Genomic DNA, 23,822 nt, shown 5'->3' on the forward strand with positions numbered 1-23,822 from the left:
AAGTAAGTATAGTTGTTGCTAGCGCTTCTCAAAATCAAGGCCACATTTCTCACCAGCCTTGTTTTCTGCAGCAAAATGGAAGCTGGTGTTAAACACTGCTGAAAAACATGGACACACAATCTTTAAATTATTATTTGTTGGAGCAATAAAACTAAGAATTAAGAACCAGCCAACCAACTCCAGATCTGAGCCAGTGCCTTGGTCAGGGCCACTGAATGGACAATTAACCTTGTGTGCATGTTTTGATAGTAGCACCTGCTGGAAACCCACGCAAGCAAGGGAAAAACATGCATACTCCCCACAGAAACGAAACAAAACTAAAGGCTAATCTAAATAGAGTATTTTTAGAGGCGCATTATCATCTGCTCATCACATGAACATTGTAATATCCAAAGACAGGTGTTCAAGTCACACAGATTTTCTTCATGTGCAGAACTTCTCTGTTGTGATTGATCAAGCCTCTCAAATAATATGAATTTACACAGTTTAAGGTCTTTTTCATTTCTTCCATCTAGTGTTGCAGCTCATTGCCATTCCTCCTGGCGATCTTTCACCACCTTTACATCGCAATTCATACATTTCTTCTCTCAGCCTTCCTCTTTTTAGGTCTCTTCTTTTTGCTCTCTTTCAAATACCTGAATTGCAGACTATGAGACGCACACACATGCATGCAAAACTACTTTATAGTATGAAAAAAGCCATCATGAAGGCTTTCTCATGCCGGGCCATGCTGTGTGAGAGTATGTGCGTGACAGTGATTCCATATCGTACACTTTTTATAGAAGCAGAGAAGAGAGAACAGGCCTGGAGCCTTTCAGAAACCTCCGCTAAGGTTTTTAATTGCAACGACAATAATGGAACCCCATGGTGCTGCATCTCTCCCCCAGCAGGTGACTGTTTTAACCTTTTTAACTCTGCTTCAGATCAGCGGAACAATGTTGGCATGATGAAATCTGCGTTTTCCAGGCTCCTCTCACTTTCGCTCGTTGGTTTCTCTGAAGGTGGGAATTGCCAAAGTTTTCAGTGATTGATCTCACACTGAGCCGAGGTAGTCTCACACACCCTGCAAATCTTCTAAGGAGCGAACTGGAGTTTCAGTGAGCCACTTTAACATGTTACCTGTCTGTTTCACTACCTGTGCATGTGGCTTAATAATGGAGTATTAGGAGTAGTCCAACCAGTTATATTTACTACATACTTGTTGAGCCTGTGTTGGAGCAGTCTAGATTGGTCTTGATCTTGAGACCGGTTTCTAGGTCTTGATCTTGTCTCAGAATCGAGACTCAATCTGGTCCTAGTCTCATAGATGATTCTGAAATTGATTTTTCAAGACCAGTCAAAATTTTATTTTATTGCATAATGTGTTGTGGGACTGGCACTGGTCTTGTTCTTGACTATGTTTTGTCCTGCCTGAGACATGGTATTGTCCTGGTCTCAACCTCTCCAAGTTTTTGTCTTTGTGTCTCTTTTTCTCTGGCCAAGGTTCCAGTTGTGTCTTGTGGTCTTGGTGGTCTTGACAATAATACTGTGTTGAGCTGCTGCTGCAGTATCTACCGAAATTTCCATAGTTGGCTTTTGCTTTTATAGTTTGCTTTTATTTGAAAGTGACAGATGAAGAAGCAGACAGAGAGAGAGAGAGAGAGAGAGAGAGTGGTATGTCATGCAGGGTTGCTTACTGGAATCAAACTGGCAAAAGTTGCAACCGCCTCGAGCATTCCACATAACCTTTTTGCTAGGTGCTCCTTATTTTTTATTTTTCAATAAACTGATTGAATATTAGATTGAGATCATAGACTATTTGCAAAACCTGTTGAGCAAGGACATTCTGACATCCAAGCTCTGTGGTTGAAATATAAAATGATTCAAAACACAATCACCTTTTCACAGCATCCATCCTTGTTGCTTCTTCTTTGTCCCCTGGCTTTGATGAATACAATGCCTGCTGGTGGACAACATATTGATTGTTGAAGTGCTCTTAAACTCACCAACAATGGGCGCATTCAAAATGCTCCCTGCTTGCAACTTGGTAATGGGAAGCAAAAATGTCTCCGGCTGTCCTATTTATATTTTTTAGTGCACATATATGTTGACCATTGTGTCTGTAAATCTGCCTCACTGCAGTCAATCTTTGCAATTTCAGTTTTTGGGTTGTCTACAGTTGAATTCCCAACCCTGAGAGTGTGTTTTGACAGCTCACATTCCAACTAAGCAACCAGTGCAACTTCTTATATACCCTAAGCTCCTACATCCACTTCACCTTTTTATGTTGATCTGTGTGTGAATGTGAGTGTGTGTAAGCCATCTGCCTGACAGCACACTTCTCTATGGCCAACAAACTGATATGACATGTACTGTTGTTTCTTTCACTCCCCAAAACACACCTCAGACTCCAGTGGCTGCCCTCTTATCACTGAGTCTGCACTCCCAGCTGTGGTTGTTGATGAACTTTTTGTTTGCTGGGTTTGTCGACATGTTTATTTGTTTGTTCTGTCTGCCAACTGGTAGCTTGTTTACCGTTGTTCAAGCCAACCGAAACCTGTTTTTCTTGTTAAGCTATGTTTGTGTGTGTGCCTGGATGTCAGTGTATTGTGTCCATTTAAAGTGCAATTGATTCAGAATAGGTGTGTGTGTGTGTATGTGTGAGATTTGTAGACTTGAACTTCAGTAGGATGCTTTAGTTGATAAATACCAATCAAATTACTTGCGCACACTCGCACACACACACACACACACACACACACACACACACAAAGTCTCCCACGATGATCAGCCTCTCAGTGCCATCCCCTCACTTAGAAGGGATGAGGTACTTTGGACCTCTTCCACTCATAATAAATGAGACTCTGAAGTCTTGGACTCTTAAATTTTTGTCTTTTCATCCAAATGAGCTCCATAGAGCTTTATTGCTTTGTTGAGTAAGCAGTTCTCAGCCGCATGTGGCCCATATTGTCTTAATATTCTCCCTGGTGTTAGCACTGTTTCCCCCAAAATCGGTCTCCTGTTCATTATCAATGTTTGTGACTCTCTAAAGATCCTCTTGGGAACATCCGCATACCTCTTGCTGGTAGTTTAAGGTTTCAGTGACAGACTGTCGTGTCGACATGTGTGGATTGCAAAGGAAAAAGGTGACAACTTTTTCACTGAAAAACACATATCAAGCATTGGGTTAGCAGGAAGCAGTATGATATCTGGTAGCATTTTATGATAACTGTAATTATTGCATTACAGTTTTTTTATCAGAATCCATTGTCAAAACCCTAATGGCTGCAGATCTGTTTGATTAAAGGATAAGTTGACCGAGAAATGAGAAATTAGTCACTTTACTCACCCCAATGCTGAAAGTCGGGTTTCATTTTCCACAAAACATTTTTGGAGCTTCATAGCGAAACAGAATTGCAGCATTCTCCTCAACAACTGAAGTAGTTGGGGACTTGTATTACATTAAAAACAAATAAATAAATAAAAAACAAATTGAAGAAACATCAAATGGCTCCATAAAGCTCGTCTGGCATCATCCGATTCTATGGAAGCCCTGAGATCCCAAAATGATTTCAAAAGATGTTATCTAGGAACTTCACTCGACTTTCCATCGGCGTGAGGATGAGTAGTGACTAAATTTATCATTTTTGGTTGAACTACATTTTACACTAGTAAGGTGTAGAGATCTCACAGTTCTCAGGCCTTCACACTTTCTTCCTGTGCTTTCTGAATTGCTTTCTGACCACAGCCTGCAAAGGAAAATTACACAAGTATCAATTTTCTAGACTTTTTTTTTTCTCCACAAATTTGGCCTTGTCCTGGTATCATTGGTTTCTTGGAGCTTTTGAGATTTCATTTATACCAAAGAAAAGACACATTAATTATGTAACAATAAAGTTGAGTGAAATTTCCTTTAATTTTGCTCAGATTTGATGGTAAAAGTCCTCCTGTAGCATTCCAGTCTGCGCCTGCTGAGAGTGATCTGTGGCGGAGTAGCTGGTTGCTACACTGCTAATCTGGGACCTCGGCCCAGAGGACTAGCTCGAAGCTACTACAGCAGCCAACAACCCACCGCTATTGTCTGTGTCTTTGTTTACAGAGAAATATGTCGTTCTAATCCCATGTGTGGTGGGAAGTAGAGTGGGCGGTTTGATTCCGTGTGTGTGAGGGTTTTTATTTGAAAGGGATCCAGTATCCAAACATCAAGCTGTACAGATTACATTATCAGTGTCCTGCTTAGAAATGTGTACAGAGGTAGCAGTTGTAGAAGTCCCACGCTTTGCTGCATGCACACTGAACTGCTGCACCTTACCTTCACGCACAAAGAAGAATAATTGAGACTGCAAAGAAAGGGTTGGTAACCAGTTGGCGTTCGTTTGGTGTTTCTATAAACACTTTGTGTGCCAGCTGCAAAACATTCGAGAAATGATGTTCCTGCAGCGCTAATGGAGGACTGACAAAGTGTGATGATTAGACTTTTATTAAGGTACATCAAGCTTAGTCATTTATGAGATATAAATAACTACTTATGCATCTTATTCACAGCTTTATGTCAATGATTTGTTTGTCAACTCATGCTGATTTCCATTTCCATGGCAGCACCCCCAGGACATATCAAATCATGAAGTTAATCAGCAAGGTTTGTCGGCGGTTATATTATAACCTTGAATATATTTAATTATGCATTTAAACGATGTAACTGGTCTAATTTTCATTTTTTGACATTTATGGAGATAGTCCATAATATAAACAAACTTTACCAGAGATATGCTCTTTAGTTTTGTAGATCTCCATCCATCCATCCATCCATCCATCCATCCATCCATCCATCCATCTATCCAACCAACCAACCAACCAACTTGGCTCTCGGTTTACCTCGTCAGTCCTCAACATCTAGCACTTCCTTTAGTATGATCCAGTCAAATTGTCATTAAATGCGTCAACATATTTCAAGAGCATCACTGTATTTCTAATGTAGTCATTACTGCAGTCATGGACAGTGGTTATCATACTGCTCCCCAGCTGCTGTAGGACAGTCATCTGAAGTTAAGCTGCATTGACTTCTACACCAGTACATCATCCTGTATAACAGTCATACTCCACGCCATCATCATTTCCATGCTGACTCTCTCGGATGCAGCTCATATGGTGCAGTATGAACCCTTGAAATTGCTAAACTGCTCTGTAATGACTTTATGCTCTGTCTTAATAGATGTTGGAATTTACAAATAATGGTTTTCCGGCTGATGCATCAGAATTAAGGGAATTAATGGATTATATCACCCTTTATTGGTGGAAAAGTTATGCCATCAGCATTGGCAGGTCTCTAAAGTCTCAACATCTGGCTAAATGATTTTCATTTTCTACTTACAATGATCCAGATCAAACTCCTGCAGATTATGGCCTTTTGAGATCATCTCTAGTACTATGCAGGACAGATGTAGGATTGATGCATGAGCAGGGGCTTCTATAATGGCTACCCCTGCAGGGCTGGTGGTGACAAGGCCTGTTCTGAACATCAGTGCAAAACAAAGACCACGTCTGCAGCAGGACTGAATTGCCTTTTTCTTACTCGTGCATAATTAACACACAAGTGAAGCCAACATATGTGCACACAGGCTTGTATAAGCACCCATAGGTTGAGTACAGGGTCATGCAGTGTGAGGCAGGTCACATTTACTGGCCGCTGAATTAAAAACACACACACAAACACAGGCAGACACTCACACACACGTTTCTGTTCTCCAGCAGCTTTCATCATTATTACACAATAGTCATTTTGCAGTAAACTTATATAACTGAGGACCCAGCTGCTCAGGGAGAGAGAGAGTGTCTGTGGAGAAAGACTGCCAAAGAGACAGCAGTTGTGTGTGTGTGTGTTTGCGTGTGTATGCATGTAGGTGTGTGTGTTTGTGTTACAAAGGTAATTTTGTAAGAGATTCATGACAAAATCAAAAATGCGAACTGAGAACAATATTTACAAATTAAATCTTAAAGGTTTATGTAGATTTATATTTAGTCACAACAGTCAGGAGATGAACATCAGGCCTTCATGTTTTTGTTGTGACTGGTGGTTTGCAGTATGTGATTAAAAGCTGAAATACTGACATTTTATTATTTTCACACAGCACTAGTCTTTTTGATGACCCAAAAACTTCAACATTAACATTCCATTATGTAAAACATTAGGCAACCGTCTGGCATACTAGCACTAGCACCAGCAAGGGAAAGGAGCCACAACATGGTAATTCTGTTGCATCCTAGTACTGTTACATGAATATTAAGAGATGGACACATCAAGATAAACAGTTGGTGGTGCTAACTTTCCAATTGGAGGTGATTAAACCATTGCAGAAGAAGAGGTCGCAATGATGTGAGGCAACTAAACGAGTGGCAGTCAAACTTCAAATGAACAAAAACGATGTGGTCAATACGCTGTGCTGTTCACACTACAAAACCTCCTGCTGCCGGGAAGACATTCCTGCTTACTCCTGGAAAGGCATGGGAAATGCAGGTGGACCTGAGCAAGCAGCTACTTTTCCCACCTGAGCTCATACAAACAACTCTCAGACCAGATGCCATTATGTGGTCCACAGCTGCCAAGAAGGTCCTCATTATCGAACTCGCTGCCCCTTGGGAGGAAGGGGTACCAGCAGCAAAAGAGTACAAGCTGCTCTGTACTCTGAAATTGCAGCAGAGTGCAGGGAGGGTGGCTGGTCCGCAACTATTTACCCAGTTGAAGTCGGATGGAGGAGCTTTGTCGGCAAATCAACAATCCAACTCTTAAGTGCAGTTTGGTGTGACCGGGGCAAGCCTACAGAGGACCATCAAGGAAATGGCTGAGGAAGCTGAAAAAGTGGTTGTGACTCTGGAGAAGGGATATAGCTTCAACACTCCGGTAGGGTCAGCTGCAGGGATTTTGGAGAGACCTCCCTAACTGGCCACTGCCCCCTACATGCCCCCAGATGTACTGGTTAGGGGGCAAAACATCATTGAACAAGGGCTCCTGCTGACGACCCTGCAGCTGACCTGGAGTGCCCCAGCGGAGATGCGGCAGGCAAATATGCCAAGCAGGGGAAGAATTTTAAGCCGTTGCGGTTTGCACATGACATGATTGATCAGCAACGGGGGGTCAGATGAATCTGTCCGGTTTCCAAACTACATTTCGGCACAAAGACACATGCAAGAAGTAGCACAAGAAACAAGATGGTATGCTTCATGTACGTCAAGATTTATTCACTCAGTCTGTTTCGCTTCAACTTTTAGTTTTATCGATACATTAACATCCACATTAGAAAAGCTTTGAAACAGTTTTTTGATTTTCTGTCTTTGTTCCACACAGACAAGACTTATAATTCACATGGCCACTAGTCCGTGCTCCAGTAAGTAAACAACCAGGTCTGCAACAAGGCATTTGAACACAAGACAAAAGCTGTTTTTTGCAAGGGAAGTCTTGACAAATAGTTCCTGCTACTGACTAAGGCTAAAAAGTTTTTTGGGGGTGATATGTTTGTGTTATTAGAGGAAAAAAGGGTGACAAAGGATTGCGTACTGAAAGATGAGAGTGGAAGACAACTTTAAAGGAGGATATAAAAGTCAATGTAAGAGCGGGCAGAAGGACAACAAAATGAAAGACAGGATTAAAGGACAACAAAGGAAGAGAGACCACAGGAGAGAACTATTGAATAAAAGGCCTTCGGAAAGGAAAGGAGGAGAGTAATTCAAAGTAAAAAACCAAAGAAGACGACTCAGGGTGGCATGATATAACAGATGTTCTCACAGAGTGACACATTTGACCTGTGACCATCATAACAGGGCCGTTTTACATCCTTCTTTCAAATTTTTAACTACTGTTTGCTATAAATTTCCAAACTTGCAGCGCCTCCATCTGTCTCACTGTCTTAAAACACAATCCCACCTGTTCATTTTAAACTTTCAGAACCCTCGCCTTCCAATCTGTCCATCACTCCAACTTTAGAAAATGCATACGTTTAAGGTTTTAGTGAAGCACTAAACTATGAATACTAAAATCAAAAGCAAAGGACAAGAAATATGTGGTAGAAATATGACCGTTACTTAGAAGGCAAACAATCAACCATGTCCACACAAAACAAATATATTATCATAAAAAGTGTTAATGTATATTTTTCTTTACAAAAAGAGTTGTATATTTAACTACTTTATAAGTAAACTTTATCATTGTTTCTTATTGTGTCCTTTTTCAAGAGTATACATTGTGGAATTATGTCTAAAAAAAAAAAAGAGACTTTAACCAGCTGCCTTTTAAAATTGTATATAATGAGTAAATCAGACTTGATTTACCTTTAATCACAGCCTTGGCGTACCGTAATCTTTTGAACCAAGAATAAGACATGATCACAGGTGGAGAACTTCTTCTTATAGCATCGAATCTGCAACTTGTTAAGACCCCGTAACTTAATTCACTTTCTCAACTTTTCCATTTGTTGACAGCTTGTCACATGTAAAAAAAAAAAAAAAAAGTAACCCTGCCTCTTCTCGGTGTAACCATCAAAACAACAGATTGTTTTGCCGCTGCCTCTCAAAAAGCGGGAAAAGCAGAAAACAAGATTTTAATGATCTGACAGTCGACTCATTTAAATGCCACTCATGTCCAATGGCAGCAGATTCTCCAGAATATGCAGGTGGTGTGTTGAATATTGTTGAACATCTGTCTGTGCCTCCAAAGAACTGCTGCTATATTACCTATTGTGCCGTTTCTTTAAGTCATGAATTATCAACAAGGGTGGCGATTTATGGGCAATCTTGGCAATCATTTTAATAATGTATAATATTTTCCGTGTGAAATTTCTTACTGTAATTATGTTATTATGAATTTGAGAGGTTGCCAACCTTGAGTTGAACATGTTCACCCTAATATACTGATATTTATTACACAATGCTACTTCTGTCGTAGAAAGTTACAAGATGCAGATATAACTGTAGTTTTAATGCATTTCATTGGCCCTACACTGCTGTATCTATACTAATGGTCCCATATAATGCTTCATTTTTTCTGGTGTTTATTATAAAATGCGTGCATGCTTTAATGTTCCCAAAACTTATTCTTCCTTCCATACCATCCATTGCTGCAGAACCTCTCGTCACCCTCCGTGCCTGTCTCTTTAAAGTCCCTCCCTACCGAAAAGCCCAATGTGCTCTGATTGGTCAGCTCTCACAGGCCTGACCAGGTACCCCCCCATCTTGTTTCCACAACTATGGCCGTGCTGAGGGCGGGGACTGTATAGTTATGACACAGAACGTTACAGAAGTCCTGGTGGTTTGTTTGAAGGCACAGTTTCTGAATATGTTTCTGTATGGTTTTTCTCTGTGCGTTGAGGGTTTTGATTTTATACAATACCTGTACCTGCTTTACAGTATAATAAAAAAAAAAAAAAAAAAAAAAAAAGACATGGAAATCCAACTTTCAACATTATTAGACCTACAAGAATTGTTAAACGTTCGTGAACATTAAGCTGATCTTCAACAGTACCCTTGTAAAGGAGGCTTCCGAAGTGTCTTAACCCGAAACATCTGCTCCAGCAGCAACTTCAGACAGACAATATGTCTTCTTTCACTTTTGTCTCTGACACACATCTGCTGCTGTGCATGCAGCAACGTTTTCTGACACATAGCATATGGCTACGAGTCTGCTCTTTTGTTTAGAGAAGAATGCCTTTAGGTTCGCATTCACATTTTTCATTTACATTTTAGCCGTTTAACTGACATTTTCATCCGGAGCAGCATTGCAATGAGTGCATTGTAGAACAAGCTGAAATTCCTTGAATATTACATCAAGGCAATGGTACTCAAACCTAGAGTAATGGTATTAGTGAAGAATGAACAAGAGAGTTAAAAGGAACTTTTATATGTATTGAAAACCATACCACTTACGGTTTTATGTACTTTTAAGTGCATTGCCATTCATACCAGAGGTCTCTACTAGAAAAGTGAGATGAACCTCTTGAAAGATGTGTTCCATGATGAATGCAGTTATTGGCAGAGTGCTTTAAGATGCCTTTTTAGTGTGAGAAAAAGAGCAGAAACAAGTGTTGTATTGTGTTGTGATGAAAATGGATCATTACCACATTTTCAGTGGTTTTCAAGAATTATTTTCAGGTCTGCTTTGCGACTGCAGAAACGTACAGTAGGTCTAGTTTGATGACACGTTTCATTAAATTAGACCGAAACACAAACTTCAATACGCAACATGAACCTGAGGTTCCTCATTTAGTTTCAGAGTTTAGACCCTCACTGAGAAAATAGTAAGAGTGGCAGTTTCTTCCAACAGCAGATGGTGGAACAGGTGAAAGAGCAGGTGAAAGAGCAAACAAACACGCAGACTGACACCAGTGAAGGTGAGGGTGAAGTACCGCAACACTCTCTTCGAGACCTATGGGACAGTCAGTCTTAAAATATCAGAAATACAAACGCCACGTATGCCACGGATTAGAAAAAGCTTGTTCGGGGTAATGATGCAATGACAACAATAACCGTCAAATTGATTTCAGTTGCATCTTATCGTGGTTGACAGCAACAATGGTTTTAATAATCTGATAGCACCAATGACATATTTGAACACAACCCACCTTTCCTCTCACATCCAAGACAGGCTACTACCTGGAGCATCTGTACGAATCATCCTTTGTAGCTCTACATTAGCAGCCATTACGATTGGGAATTGGTTTGATTCTTCGCTCCAGGTCTTTATTTTTTTTGTTGCTTTTTTCTTTTTCACCAGCAACTTTAATAAACTTGAAAATATCACTTCTAATCTGCTGCAGAATTACTCATGAAAAACTGATGAAAAGTGAGAGAACATCAAAATACTGCATTTAAGAGGAGCGAGAAACCCTTAAGGGTATTATAGATCTACCTCTCTATTCTAAAATATTGTTTATCAGTGTGATGCTTGTTGTTATAATTCATCCAAATCTCTCCTGAGCCTTGGGAGACTTTTTAAGCCCTTTGAGTTGTGAAGAGTTACTAAAGAAATCTGTCAGATTTTAGCCTTTTAAAGCCCACAGGCAGTAAACACTCTGACTTTTCAAGCAATAAGGGCTTACCCTATAATGGGAGGTTCCCTGCAGTCTATAAATTTACTGCACAGCAGGCATTTGCAGAGGTTACACTGGTGTCGAGACAAAGAGTTTCACAGGATATAATTCATTTAAAGAAGATAAAAGAACCTGAATGGAGGCCATTTGAGACACCCAAAACATGCGTTTATTCTTCATCTATACTTAGATGGTTTTGCAGGCAGGTATATCTGGCACAGGTGATGATCGTACTGAACAAGACAGAAAAACTCCAACTAACTGAGTAGTTTCCAACCCATATATATTCTGACACAATATCTGATATTTGACCTATCAGCATGATATTAAAGTAAAGCAAGCGTGAGCAACGAGTGGAGGGAAGAGGACGAGGAAGCTAGACAGGTGGCAAATGTCAAAAAAAGAGGCAAGTCTTGCACCAAGTTGAGTGAAATTTTGAAGCATATTTCTTCTTCTTGGCACCTGTTTCATCCATTTTCAGTGGCAAGCTATGTGGACAGGAGGGCTTAAATAAGCATAGGGACAACACTCAACTCTGCCTCTGGATTGGGTTGCTAGGTCCCATGACACACATCAAACAAGGAACTGAGATTTGTGTCACTAGGATACTGAGAAATTGGGGACGTGACCTGAAGGGTGCCTTTCCAGTGCCCTTCCTACAAGCATCCTGAGTGCACCACTGGCAGGTTTGAGGTTTTCTAGATTTTAAAACTTTTACTTATTTCTGCGTGTTCTCTTTTCTCTCTTTTTCCCCCTTCTTTTCCCTGTAAAACAGTTTTTCAGTTCTGTTTTTGAAACGTGCGAATAACCAGGTTGCTACCAGTTAAATAATGTGCACGACTAAAGATGCATGAGTTAAATAAATAAGTATGTGAAAAAGAAGTAGGCCAGAACCCATCCTAAATTTGTTGGGTTGCATACCTTTTCTCACAAGTCATGGACAATCCAACCACCAGCATATTAGCATATTGGCATATTAGCGTGACCGTGCATCTGATGTCTCAATTCAGTCTGTAGGTTGGGGTTCTTCTACTTTTCTTTCTTCCTGACCCCATTTCCATGTTCACCCCCTCCTGCCCTCCTCCCTCTCTCTATTTCCTCTCCTCTGTCTCTCTGCTGAGTGTAAATCAGTCGCTCCGTCTCTCCAAGGAAACCCAGTGTCCAGAGTTACAACTAACACTGCGGTGATTTACCGAAAACAGTTATACATGTGACTCACAGGTCTGTGTGACCTTGCACTAGTGCTGATTGTGCTTCCGTGTTGGCCGGAGATAGTGTGTGGGAGGTGTAAACAGAGGAGGGATACGATTTTTAGACTTCATCTCCTATCAAGTGTACAATCAGCTATGAGAAAATTATAAAAGTGTTTCCCTTTATTTTTCATTGGGTAACTGAAGGCTTTAAAGCAGCTGAGGATGTGGAAAGATTAGTTAAGGGATGGGTTAAGGTGTCGAGGGAATTAATTGGTGATTCAGCAGAACAGTCTGTGATCCTTTTCTTGCACATATTGCTGGCTTTCCTGGGTCACTCGTCCCATGTGGAAAGGCTAAGCTATAAATATGCATCGCTTCATTCACATTCCTCTCATCCCTCCTCTCCATTCAACTGTTCTCTTGGTTTTGTCAGCTCTAGTGTTTGCTGTTGTAAATAAGGGAAATATAAATGCGGGTTAACAATGCATTTGTTAATAGTGTGGTTATTGTTCCTCAGATTTATAAGACCTTTTCTACGATTGCACTTATGAGCACATGCAGAGTTTCTTACTATAACAACCAGCAGCAGTTTAGGATGAAGCAGAATCTGACTTTTTAGAATATCTCTCTGAGAAAGAGGTACAATCTGCATAAGTGAGGTAAAGGTACCCTCTGGGGCGTGTATATATATTAAAAAAAATGACAAAGAAAAAGATAAAGAGACATCATCACAATGACAGAAGCACATACTGCATTTAAACTCGCAATTGTGATTTAAAAGAGCAAAGGGAAACTTTATTCACAACGTAGCTTTTTGGCATAATGCCCTTTGCTTCTCCCCTCCATCGAGTCTTTTACTCTTTATCCTTCCGCTCGGAAAACTAGTGTTGAAGTGCCTATAAACAAGGCACTGCTCCAGAAAAAGAAAAGGCAAAGAAAATCAATTGTAATGCTCTGTGAGCTACTCAGTGGCCAACAGGAGCAGACTGTAGCTGTAAAAGTGTGTAAAGTATGAGTGTCAGCCAGGGAGCAAGGGAGAATAGATGGCCAGTTAATGTTTCTGATGTAAAGTTTTTAGAGTATTACACTGAAATGGTCGAAATTCTTATAGATTCATAGATGTATCATGTAGATTTATTGTTTTTTTAATCATAGAAGAAAATTAGATAGCAAAGGCGACAACTGATATGTGTAAATGTGTCTGCTGAGGCCTGTCAGATAGACTGTGTCACAGATCAGTCATCCAGTTTTGAGACTGAGCAGCATCATTGATAGAAAAATAAAGTAAAGATTGATCAAAACTGCGGGAGGTGAATAAGGCAAAGTAAAAGAGAGCGTGTGTAGGGAGGAGTTTTGCTCGTCTTCCCACATTACCTAAAAAAAAAAGCAGACAGACAGAGAAAGAAAGACACGCAGACACTTGTCAGGCTCTGATGCTGTACACGGATCTGACAGAAGCAGCTTAGGGACGCAGCCTTGTCCATCATCCTGCTTGTTGACAGACGTGCACACAGACACACATACACACACAAACCAAGGTCCTGACAGATGCACCATGGGAGGACAGTGCTGCTGTGTTTTCTTACATATATGACTGTGTGTGTGTGTTTGTGTTGTGGTTAGGTGTGTTCATCTTCCAGGCATGCAAACTCAAAATGTACTTTTTCTCTCAAACATCATCGTTGAATGTTAGAGATACACTGACACCTGCTTAAAGCTGCAGACTCACTTATGACTGAAAGCCCCTCTTTCTTTTTAATTTAACCAACAGTTCTTCAGAATTTTAGACTTGTCACACTACATTGTGATTAATTTACAAGAACATCGTTTACAGAATGCAGAATTAAAAGTCTTTTTGTAAAAGTCATTAGATAAAAGCAACAACAAAAGTTACTATGCCTACCCTGTCTGCTGTGGCTTGATGAGAGCATGACAGTTAAAGGGTAACTCCACCAATTTTACCCATTTTTGTGTAAATGTTTACAGGTCTTGAGGAGTACCGCTGCATATCTGAAAAAAAGTAATGCAAAGCCTTTTGTTGCTCCAGACGAGGCTGCATGTAATCTGATAAACTGCCTCCAGTGATGTCACTCAGCTGCAGTTGCACTGTGGGTAATGTAGGCACCAGGTTTTGAAAAGCAGCCCACTCGTCTAGCATTGCACTCCTAAACAACAGTCAGTATCATTGTGGACAGTTTAAAAACAAATGATCAAAACTGATACAGCAGCCATTCTTCTTCCTTTTGAAAACCTGGTGCAGCTATTACCCATAATGCAACTTAGCCACTGAGTGACACCACTGGAGGATATTTATCAGATTACATGCAGCTTCCTCTTGAGCCACGAAAGGCTTTATACTACTTGTTTTCTTATTTGCAGCAGTACTCCCTAACGTGTAAAATTAGGTGGAGTTTGTCCTAATATTTTATGTGACTCCTTGCGCAACAGCAAGAGGTCGCTGGTCAGAAAAATGCATTTATTATGAAGCGTTTGATGAAACTACAAATGTTGTTCTCTGGTGAGGACGGTCTCAGTGCAAGGAAGCTGCAAAAAAAGAAGCATGAGTGATTTGTACTTTCAGAAAATGGTCCAATTTAAATACCCTACAATTGCACGGAAAATAGGTATTTTCTGCTGGTTTTGACATTGAGATAATTGTTTTAGTTTTTGGTTGTCACTCTTCAGATAATATGCCGGCTGTAATCATTGGCAGTCAGTTTCAAAATGTTCAGTGACAGGCCTCTACTTTCTGTGATGGCGGTGCTTTGGGCTAATGTGGGCTGCAGTTTTACACATGTCACAATTTGGGTTCTTGTTTGGTTATGCTGCAGAATGAATTTTAAGATTTTGGTAAAATAAAAACAACAAGCAAGAGCATTATTTGATATTACATTAAGATGAACCATTGCTGCTGGAGGAGCACTGGAGAAGTTTTATTTATTCATTTCTTTCCAGTATGTTTTAATTATGATTTGTCTTTGCCACAACCTTGTCATTCATAAATCTCTTTGGGATTTCTCAGCCAGCGTTCAGCCACTCATGTCTGTTTCCCTCATGCTCCGTTCCTGTCATTCTTTAATTCACATTGTATCACCTGTTTTTTTTTTCCTTCAATTTTTTACCACTCCTTACTCATTTCTTTGCGTTACATACTTTTGTTACCACAGGCTGGGTGCAGGGAATTTCCTTTTGAAGTGGATTATTTTTCAACTCTGGGCCTGGTTGAGGGGGAGGACAGGGTGAACGGGAGAGGGAGGGAGGAGAAGAAGGTGAGGTTGGGAGATAGAGGAGACAGACAGAGAGAGAGACAAAGAAGCAGAGGAAGCAGAACAATACCGGGGACTTTTCTGGAAAGTTAATTTTATGTAACTCTCAGCTGTTGAATAATAAAAGAGGAGTTTTTTGGGGGGACCGCCTGTTATTTTGTGCCCGTGTTGCTGCGCACACACTGGCACACATCACACTCAAACAATGTGTACACTGCCTTACTTGCATGACTACTTTTAAGCAACTCCACTCCTCCTTTTTTCTGCATTTTTCCTAACCGTAGCGCAGAAACAACACACAACAAAGATCAACCTGGGAACATTTTTCCTCCTTATATATATATACAAAGAAAAATTAGTTCAGAGTGAAACAGAAAAGTGGGTTTTTGAGTTTTCACAAGAGAGTCGCTCCCTTGCGCCGAAGCACCAAAACGCATCCTGATTGGATACAGCTCATGCATACTCACAGGCGCATATATACAGTACATACTCAAACATATGTACAGAGAGCGAGGCAAGGGACCGCCATGACATATTTGCAGGCAGTTTTCTGGCAAGACATGAAGCGAGGCAAGCACGAGAAAGTAATAATGAGAAAGGAGACAAAGAGGATTGGCAGTTTTTTTTCCCCCCCTTCTGTGTAGAGGAAAAAGTTTATTAGAGAGTACATCTGTGTTGGTATTTGCATAGTCGTTTGCCAGAGACTGTTGTATGCGTGTTAATAAGAAAAGCAGTAAACAAGCTTGTGTGTGTGAGCCTATAAAGTGTGTTAATAAACTGAGGGAGGGTCTCGTCAAGGTGATAAATAGAACAAAACACACCGGGACGGATTAGGGAGAGCGAGAGAGAGAGAGAGGGAGCGAAAAGAAAATAAAGAGATTAGCCATAGGATGCCTTGAGATTGAAGGGGTGGAGGAGGGGCTGAGGGAGGGGTGGAGTAAGGTATACGGGGATGGCAGAGAGGGAGGAAGGAATGGAGGAAAGTCACAGAGGGATGGATAAAAGAAAGAAAATAAGTTTTAGGAGGAGGTGAGGAGGAAAAAAAAGATGAAAGAGGAGACCTGGTAAGGCAAATAAAGGAGAGAAAGCATCGAGGGAGTGATGAAGATGGAGGAATAGAAAAAAGGTGGACATCTGGAAGGGAATGAGGGGAAGGAAAGGAAGGGGTATGGAATCCAATAGAAAACTGAACCAAGCATAGTAGTAGGGAGAGTTGGAAAACATACAGATTAAAGAGAAAACGATGAGAGGATGAGATGGAGAAAGAGAGCAGAATTAACAGAAACAAGACCCCAAATCACATCAGTCAGAAATGTTCCCTTCATTATTGCTGCTCTCATTAGCAAAATCACATTCTGTGTATTAGATATAATCTCTGGCTCAGCATAGAGCCGACTCATCCTCCACGAAGCACTTATTCTGTTAAAAATGTTAACTTTCATAAGAGCTCCTCCTGTCACTCCTTTGTCTTCTCCCACCAAAAACATACCGTGGGTGGTGGCACCATGCTGCGTGAATCCATTTTAAAAGACATTTTGTACAAAGAGTGTGTGGCACGTATCAGGGATTAAAGAAAATCAGCGAGAAAATCGGGGCAGAGGAAATTCCAAGCGAAGCAAATTCAATTTTAAGCAAATTCTCCCGAACTGTCACTGTGACAGCTCGGCTTTCTCACCTCTTTTGTTTATGATGTGCTTGTGTGAACTTTAGACTAACCTTGCTTTCTCTCTTCTCCACCTCTCTGTCTCTCTCTCTGTTTCTTCCTGCATCCCTCTCTGCAGGGTGTGGTTCCAGTCAGGCATCAACTTCCTGGCTGTGAAACCCAGCAACCTCGTTGCGTGGGAGATCAAACAGGAAATGGCACCGGGAAGCAGTACGTTGGCAGTGATGTGTCAGAGAAAGGCCTACTCCACAGCAGAGAGGTAGGACTGAATCTCATTCGCTCCTAAGCTAAGCTCAGTAGCTTACACCTTTTTTATTTTTATTTTTTTTTTACAGAGTATTTGGTGGTGTATAAAATGTCTGGAGAGGTCTGTGATTATTCTGTGTCAAGGGCATAAACTGTAATGAACCTAAATTTAGCACTTGAAAAATCATATATGGTAGTGACAAATCATTTTTTCATCTTGCTTGAATTGTACCATGAATTACACACAGGATGTTCATCAAATTAAAAGATCATTTTATCAACTTCAGAAACAGTCGCATTAATGACTTTGTCTCGATGAACGGTCACCAAAACCGGTAACTTAAACATTGTATAGCTGGTCCTGTCAGATAAAACTGATGAACTACCCTTTCACATAACTGCAGTTGACCACTTTTTAAATTTTTCTGTGCCAAGGCAGTGGCCATGTTGGTTTTGGTGATGTATGTTGCACAAGACTATGTGGTTCCCTGAGCAGTTTTTTTCATTGATAAACATCATGTATGTAATTCATGGCACAACTCAAACTGGATCAACATCTATTTGTCTCTACTCATTGACTACTGAACACATTTTATTTCCGAAACAAGGTCCCATGAGGTCCACTGGAAGGGTTGTGATTTTGGCTCAATTTGGGGGCCAGATGAGCAACCAGATTTGTTAGCTGTAGAATTACATGTAAGCTAGGTGTATGAATGGTAATGTTACCCAAACACAGTTTAATTTGTTTCACTATTGTCACATTCCAGGTATTAATCTTACATAGCCACAAGTAAATACCTTACCTCATTGCTATGCATCCTGCAAACAGCTGTGAAATATTGTACAAAAAATAAGCAGCATCTTTCTTTCACTCGCTTGTTTAAAAAATTCATGTGCTATCCAGATCAAGATCTTTACAGCAGGAGGGTGCTTATTCTCATACCACTTTTGTCCACAGGGGCCGACAGACTCAACCCAAATGAAAGTTCCTTGCAGCTGCTTTAAATTCGATTCTGGCCTACTTTTAATGTAACCTTTCTATGTATCTTCCTATCTTAAAAATCCATTGGACACTGTAGACAATGTAACTGCATTGGCGGTGTAATATGAAAATCCTGTCTTGCTGTCTATTGATTGATCGGCTCTTGATTTTGACCTTTGAACTCCAGCTCTAACCCATAGATTTACGGACGTGTCTATTTTTTTAGAAACATATCGAGTGTTGAATTTATAGGCTGAGGCTGTGGTATTACAAGTGCTCATTTTCCCTGTACACACACCTCGAGTATGTAGTACACATCCACACAGTGGGCTGACAACAAGCACTGGAAAGCACTGACCCGTCCGTCATGCTAAATTTGCCATTTACTTGGTAATTGCTCTGTCCTTGTATGGTTGGTTATGTTGCCGTGTGCGTGTGGATTTTCTGTGTGTGGTTTTTGTTTTGCTGCTGACGGGACGGGGGATCAGTACTTGACCGCCAGTGCATAGTTGTGACATAGCAATGATATAAAAAAATAACAAAAACAGGTTACATTTAAAACCAGAAGGTGGTGTGAAAAATGCTTCACTTATGAATTTAAAATCAACATAGCAGCAGGCAGAGACCAAGGTTAACTGTGGTCAGAGAAAAAGTGATTCAGGGACTGAGTACAAAAGGTAATGGCAGAAAAGCAACACAATGCATGAGTAACAGGTAAGGAAAACACATTAGATGAATTAAAATAGCGCTGATGCTGGTTTGAGTCACACACTCTCACAGGTCAAAGCGAGCTCCAAGGACCCCACTCAAAGGGTTTTAAACCAAATTGAGATAACTACAATATGTAACTGTTTTATGACAGCTTGAAAAAGAAACTCAGTAAGGCTGAATAGTTATTGTTAAATCACTCTGGGGGTGAAACAAATCATGCCAAAAGAAATCTTGGGTATTCTTGAAATGTCAACTGATGTATTTTTTTATTTATTTTCTTTTTCAACAGATTCAGTAAATGGCATTTTAACTATGCTACATTAAAAGTGACTAAACAATGGTCTGATGGTGCGACAGGAATCATGTATCATTTGGTCACTAATGTACTGTTGCTGGACAGATGCAGGCTGAAGGCTGGGCAGACTCCCACTGGTATGGATGCTGTGTGTTCACATCTGTTTATGTGAAGATTCAAATGCAGCCCAGACAACACACACACACACACACAATGATACACATTGCTCAGAGTGAAAATACTGAATGCAAGGTTGAACATGTTGGCCAGTATGTTGCCAAATATAGAACACAGTATATATCTGTTGGTGTTTGTGTGGGTGTCAGACAGCATCAGCTGTGTTAGCCATGGCTGGATAGGAAGCGATTCGACCAGTAAACGTGGATACGATCTGATCATTTCCTCCTCTTCTGTATGTCTTTATCTTGTCTTTTTCTCTCTCCCTTTTCACCTTATCTGTCCATCCATCTCTTTTTCCGACCTTGTGTCCGAGTGACTGGAGTGTCCCTCACTACCTCCATTATACCGCCTCTCTCTCCGCTGTTTGAGAGCAGTGCTGATGAATGACTTCCCATTGCATGAAACTATTATTGCAGGCCACCAGCTCAATTAGCACCACTTAGCTAGCCGTTAGCCGCGTCTACCGTTGAGTGATGAACAGCATCAGCTGCAAAGGATAACCCAAATCTGGCATGGAGGGAAATAAAACTGATGACACAACAGCTTTAAGCTAATTAAGAGCATTAGACAATTAAAAGTTTTCATGAGATTTTTTTTTTTGTACTTTGAATCTTATTTACAGTAAGTAAGGTACAGAATGCGTCATCATGTTCAGCATGTTTGTGGTATCAAGAGTCAGACAACTGGTGTGTTTTCTAGCTTGGAACAGTTCCCTGGAATTAGCTGTAGCTATTTAGCTAACGTTAGCTAACATTAGATCAAATCTGAATTGGCAAGTTAACAACTTCTTCACAAATTCGATAACACTTAATTTCTTTCTCAAACATGGGAACCTTTTACATCCCAGCATCGTAATATACGCATGAATTTATCTTAATCAACAATGTAACATCTTTAACATAAGATGGTAAGGTTATTAGTACACAGCTATTAAAGAATACTCTGATCAACACTCATAATTGGCATTATACACAAAGTTTAGGTTTATTATTGGTCAGGAAATAATGGTATCTGTACGTCTCTCTGTCCTACACTTTTTCTGGTGTTTTTTTTGGCTTGGGAAAGGCTAAAACAATGTATCGATTGAGAGCGATGGTGGGTACTGGTGAATAGACACATACAAAAATGGATGGTGTGATAACCTTTTTGGGATATTTCTTGAATGGATTGCTCATGGATTCATACTGTGTTGCACTTCAGTATGGCTGGTGAAATATTGAAGGCGTTTGATGAATTTTGGGATTTGCCAGCCATTGTAGCCTGAAGGCAAAGAAGTTATTTTCCCGGCCCGTTGTCATCCATCAGGATGGTGTTGTTTGAGGTGTTGCGATGGAGTTGACTCTAAACGACTGCTTATTTCCATGAGCTTTGGCACGTATCCATGTGGGGTGCTTTTTTTTCTTGCCCTGAAGGAAAAACTCATCAAAGTGACGTCAGGGTAAACATAGAAAGTGATGCTTTAGAAACCAGATTAGGATATAGCTTTCACAAAGACGTACACAGAGAATTGCAGACGCGAGCGCTCACTCTTTCACATTCACATCCACTTACACACAAGCTCCTGCCATCTTCAAAGTGATACTATAAACAAAGACGTGCCTAAAAGCTTAGATTACGATGCTGCGAGCACAAATATATACAAGTGCATTGATGTGCACACATGGATGAATGCACAGACCTGCATAGACACACACACACACACACACACACACACACACACACACACACAAATGAGAAGCAGGGCTGTGTTTCCTCCCTAATGAAACAGCAATGAAGACTGCAGGTGGGAGTGAAGCTGACATTTTTTACTACAGGGAAGAATCACACACACACACACACACACACACACACACACACACACACACACACAGACACACACACAGTACAGACCGTTGCCAGCTTACAACAGGCAAGATCAGAGGCTTTTATCAGCGACTGTGTGGGCGGGATGGCTAATTAAAAGAGCTGATCTGTATTAATCTCTAATGAGATATTACTGGTTGAGACATGAAACAGTGAGTGTGCTTTTTATATGAATGAGAGGGTGGGATTGATTACTACCTCTGACAATTAATCTTGTGAATTGATTCCTGTTACCTATTGTTACCCGATGATTTAATATGATCTGACACGATACGGCGTTCAGGGTATGCGTATAATGGGGAATGCATGGTGAATGGATGCAGTAATTAGAACCAGAGCGTGGGCTTTGCATTGTGTGTTTGAGTGTGGTTGTGCATGTGTTTATGGTCGTGGGTGTATGCATGCTGTTTTTCACATATGGTATTTTTGAATATATGTATGTAGGTTGACAGTTATCCGGGAAAGGGGAAAAAAAAGAAAGGTATTGTTGAGCGTGATGACTGTAATTACTGTTCCACCATGACGTATCCCAGGAGACCGCCGTCACTTTTTCCATTAAAGCACCCTATTAGCGCAGAAGTTTGGATCAAAGCTCTCCTGCAGCTCTCATTTGTTTCTTTATTGATTTTGATTATACAGTAGTTATTCATTATTCTGTGTATTTCTCACTATTTGGCCATTCTGATATCATTTAGCTGTAATTACACGGCACCATCGCGCTGTGTTATTGACACTCTGCTTAGTTCTGCCTCCCTGCCCTTCTGCCGCTGTGTACCCGTGCTCTAAAAAATAAAATCTAATGAGGTGTTTGGATGTGCATGTGTGGGTCTCCTCTCCCTCAGAAGGTGCGATTGAGGCACCCTCGGGCAAGATTAGTCTGTTGTTGGAATTCATTTCGATTATTATTTTTTCAATTTGTTCTTTTTTTTTTTGTCCCTTTCTTGCTCAGTATCATTTTGATACCATGTTATTTTACCGTATAATCCCGCTATGTGCATTCTATCTAGCAAATTTATTGTATTATTTATCCAATTTTTCATTTAGAAGTTGCTCTGCCTATGTAGTAGGCTTGACCTTGTTGTGTTTTCACTGTTGTTACTGATAGTGTTAGTCATTTTCACAGCCTCGTGGGAGTTCTGTCTCACTTGTGAAATTTGTTTCTCTTTTCTTCCCACTCTGTCTACAGACTTTGTTATGTTAAATAAATTAAGCCTAACAAGAAGTGGCACATGCTCAAGATGACCCCAGCCATGCCTGGTGGGTTATGTGAGGAAAATGTGCCATAGTTTATGACTGTGGCCGACGCAGCCAGAATGGAAGCAGTGCCCTATTTCATGATCATGATTAGATCGATAGATTAACAGTGCTAATGGGCCCCGTTCAATACCAGAACTGGGGTAATGCACTGTCCACGCTTCATACAGGGACATGCTATTTATCTGCATGTGTGCATGTGCTAAATAACATTGTTTTATAATAATCCTAAGCCCTTGCTTGCAGTGGCAGGGAAAAAAAAGTTCCATGTAATGATTTTAAAGTATCTCCGGAAATAGCTGAACCATCTTTATAATATACAATAGATTATACTGAAAGCACTGTTGAATTAAATCAATTAGTACAAAGAAAGTACTTCAGCAAGTGATTTTCAGACTATTCTGTGCAACCTGTAACATTAAAAGAAGGTTTAAAAACTCATATTTTTAGACTACCTCTTGGGGATTGAACAAAATCATGGCAGCAATTTTCAGGGGAGAAGTGAAATTTTAGCATTTTAGAGGAGATAATCTTTGGATATTTGAACGGTGAAAATTACCCAGGTATTAAAGCCATAAACTCAAGGTTAAAAGGATGTGTGTCATTTGCACAAAAAGCTTTTCATCTCCAATTTGTTAAAAACTGTTAAGATTTAAAGAGCAAGCATCCGTAGATATCAGATTAGCATAAGTCAATTTACCATATTTTTTGGAACCTCATTATGCTTTTTTGTGTTTTCTCCCTTCCCTTCAGTGTATTATACCGTTAGGTTCTTTTGCATGTAAAATATCTTGGAAGTTAAAAAGGTCAAAGTCCTCACCAACTGAACCTCCTCTCTCCCACAGAAAACACTGCTCCTGAAACACCCCGTCAGTAGTCCCACCTTTAATCCTGTGACTTCACACTATGTCACCATGTCTCACATTTGCATGATTTCTGCCTAGTGGCTAGTTTGGCATGTAAGAATTAACACAGCTGCTCTGGTGTTGACTGCAGTGCTGGGTCAGGCATGTGGGAGCTGACCAATCAGAGGAGACTGGGTATTCAGGAGGCAGGCCTTAAAGAGACAGGAGCTAAAACAGACCGTTTCAGACAGAGTGGGAATGCAGTGCTGC

At 40.5% G+C, this 23,822-nt stretch overlaps 1 protein-coding gene across 4 annotated transcripts in view; it reads left to right on the forward strand.

Moving 5' to 3' along the window:
• The window catches only part of LOC311261790 (transmembrane protein 132C), a 247,712-nt gene that overhangs the window by 114,917 nt on the left and 108,973 nt on the right, over positions 1 to 23,822 (forward strand). For all 4 annotated transcript variants that reach the window (XM_084360766.1, XM_084360769.1, XM_084360767.1 and 1 more), the window contains one exon: positions 17,295 to 17,435. In XM_084360766.1, the coding sequence (XP_084216892.1) occupies positions 17,295 to 17,435 (141 nt within the window). The remainder of the gene's footprint in view (positions 1 to 17,294; positions 17,436 to 23,822) is intronic.

Source organism: Pagrus pagrus (assembly GCF_965226575.1).
Source record: "Pagrus pagrus genome assembly, chromosome: 8".
Taxonomy (NCBI): domain Eukaryota; kingdom Metazoa; phylum Chordata; class Actinopteri; order Spariformes; family Sparidae; genus Pagrus; species Pagrus pagrus.